Below are 2,794 nucleotides of genomic sequence, written 5' to 3' on the forward strand. Positions count from 1 at the left end.
CCCCCTTTCCTCCCGCCCCTCCAATGTCGCGCCGCTTCTTAATGAGCTCCCATGCACTTTAACACGTCGGCCCGACACGGCCGAGGGCGCATTATGGGTCCCAGGGCAGCCAGATGAGTGCCGTGGCGTTCAGCAGTTCCTCTTGCTCGCGTCTGCGCGTATATGTCGCTGACACACGGAGACGGGGAGAGCAAGAGCCAGCTTGCTTCGTCGCGTATATATTTATTATTATTTTGTGTCCGCCGGTGTTGGATTGTTGTTTTTGTGTCTGGCTTGGAGTGCTCGTCGCTGCTTTGGAGATTCTGCGTGGAAGAGCTCGAGGCTGAGGGTCGTCGGGGCTGCGTCCGGATATGGGCGATCAACGACATGCAGGCGCTGTTAAAGTGGCTGCGAAGACATCCTTCAGCATTGACAGCCTATTGCTCGAAGCGGTGCAGCGCGGATACCATCGTGGCGGCGGCGGCAGTGACAGCAGCAGCAGCAGCATCATCATCAACAGCAGCGGCAGCAGCGGCGGCGTCGTCAGGAGTGGGGACGGGGAACCGGCTGGGAACGCCGGTGGCACCACGGGCGTGGAGGAGGTGGTGGAGGAGGTGGAGGAGGAGGAGGAGAGAGCCCGCGGCACCGCGCGGCGCGATAGCTGCGGCGGCGAGAAGAGGGGGAACGCCGACGCGAACGGTGCGGAGGGATGCGATGAAGTGGACGACGAAAGATCGTCCTGCCCCCGGCACGAGAAGAGCAACAACAACAGCAACAACAACAGCAGCAACAGCAAGCACGAGAAGCCGCCCTTCAGCTACAACGCGCTCATCATGATGGCCATCAGGCAGAGCCCCGAGAAGCGTCTCACGCTGAACGGAATCTACGAGTTCATCATGACCAACTTCCCCTACTACCGCGAGAACAAGCAGGGCTGGCAGAACTCCATTCGGCACAACCTGAGCCTCAACAAGTGCTTCGTGAAGGTGCCGCGTCACTACGACGACCCGGGCAAGGGCAACTACTGGATGCTCGACCCGTGCAGCGACGACGTCTTCATCGGAGGCACCACGGGCAAGCTGCGCCGGAGATCGGGCGCGTCCCGGGGCAAGCTCGCTTTCCGCCGAGGCCCTCTCTTCGCCTCGGCCGGACTGGCGCTTATGGAGAGAGCGGCCTCGATTTTCTGGCCCATCATGCCCCCTCCGCCTCCTCCGCCGCCTCCGCCGCATCATCCCCATCATCATCATCATCCTCACCCGTCCATTCATCCCCACCTGCATAATCATCACCAGCAGCAGCTTCAGCAACAGCACGGGCTGCATTACAGCGCAGCCCAGACGTTCCACTGCCCTCCGCATGCAAGCGCAGCGGCAGGGCTGTACGCGCCGCTGCTGTGCCACGCGACCTTGGGAGGTCCTCCACTGGCGCTCGCGGGATCCTGCGGTGGCTTTTTACAGCTTGCCGACGGGCTTAGAGGCTTTCGGGACTTACCGTTCCATCACCATCATCACCAGCAGCAGCAACTTACCGCGACCGCGTTTGCAGCTCTGACTGGCCGACACGGTGGGAAGGCGACGACTGAATCTCAGCAGCATAGTCAAGTGGATGGGTCAAGCTCCACGGTGGAGCCGTGCGTGGGCGCGAGCATTGTCGCGGCCATCCCACCAGCACTCTCAGCCTTCTACCCGCGCGTGGCATCCGCCTACGCCTCCTTGCATTGACCGCGCAGCGTGCTGATGATCGCTAAGGTTTCTGAAACCACGTGTACATAGACGACACCGTGCTTTACCGATAATCAAACAAAATGCAACGACGCGATCTCAAGACTGTAAGTTCTTGTTTTTTTGTTGTTTATTCGTTTTCAAAGTAATCCGCACGCTCGACTCACTTGCGCGCCCAGATAATATAGCTGTATGATTTCATTGATGATGGAACGCGTCTATCAAATTATGCCGGCTCATGTGTATATAGCTAAGATATTATAGAGGAAATGTGAATTTGTGTAAATGTGCAATAAGTCATTGTTTTCCACGGCATACACGATACACTAATCTCAGTAGTAATGCACGGTACTCTCAAAGTCAACTTAAAGGAACACGTGCACAATGTGAATGGCTTGTAAATACAAACTGTATATAACGTTTCTGGCGTACTTTGTATGCCCTTAGGATGTAAACTTGCAGCGTTTTTTGAATATATAAATTACATTTGTTTTAAAACTTTTACGAACAAGTGTTTTATTTTCGTTGTTTGATGTAAACAAAAATAGTTAATTGTTATATTTGAGTCCACCATCTCGAAGGAAGGTACAGAATTAAGTGGCAACTATCACCCCCGGGGTGTGTGCGTTTAATTAATTAGATTGCCGTAGAAGATTGTCGTACAATCTAATGCTGATGAGAGTGACAATTGTACACACCACGTATATACATAGTGGCCCAAGAGTCAGGACACATAGGGTTACTTCATTTATTTTAACACCTGCATAAACACTTTTTAACTATTGATTATTTAAATTAATATTGATCGATTATCATTATCAATATTTATTTATTTATTCTTCATTTTCATATGACAATTAAAAATGGAGAGAGCATTGACTGAATTGAGACACAACATAATCGATTAATGTTACACATGTAATATTTTGGGTTTTTCTAAAGGTCATGAATTAATGTAAAAGATCATTAATGCGTACATTCATGTTAATGGGAGTAGTTTGAACATTTGTTAAAATAAATGTAATTAACCCGATGTGTCCTGAATTCTGGGGCACCCCGATATATTCGTGTGATTTGTGATACTGCTTTGGTAG

General features: G+C 51.4%; 1 protein-coding gene across 1 annotated transcript; it reads left to right on the forward strand.

Annotated features, from left to right (window-relative positions):
* The first annotated feature begins 229 nt into the window (after positions 1–229).
* LOC116947355 (uncharacterized) lies at positions 230–2,184 on the forward strand. Its single transcript, XM_032962995.2, has one exon. The coding sequence runs from the start codon at positions 351–353 to the stop codon at positions 1,698–1,700; it is 1,350 nt and encodes a 449-aa protein (XP_032818886.1). The 5' UTR covers positions 230–350; the 3' UTR covers positions 1,701–2,184.
* The last annotated feature ends 610 nt before the right edge of the window (positions 2,185–2,794 follow it).

The sequence above is a fragment of the Petromyzon marinus genome, chromosome 29 (assembly GCF_048934315.1).
Source record: "Petromyzon marinus isolate PM22_M1 ecotype Great Lakes invasive population chromosome 29, UKy_Petmar_22M1.pri1.0, whole genome shotgun sequence".
NCBI lineage: Eukaryota > Metazoa > Chordata > Hyperoartia > Petromyzontiformes > Petromyzontidae > Petromyzon > Petromyzon marinus.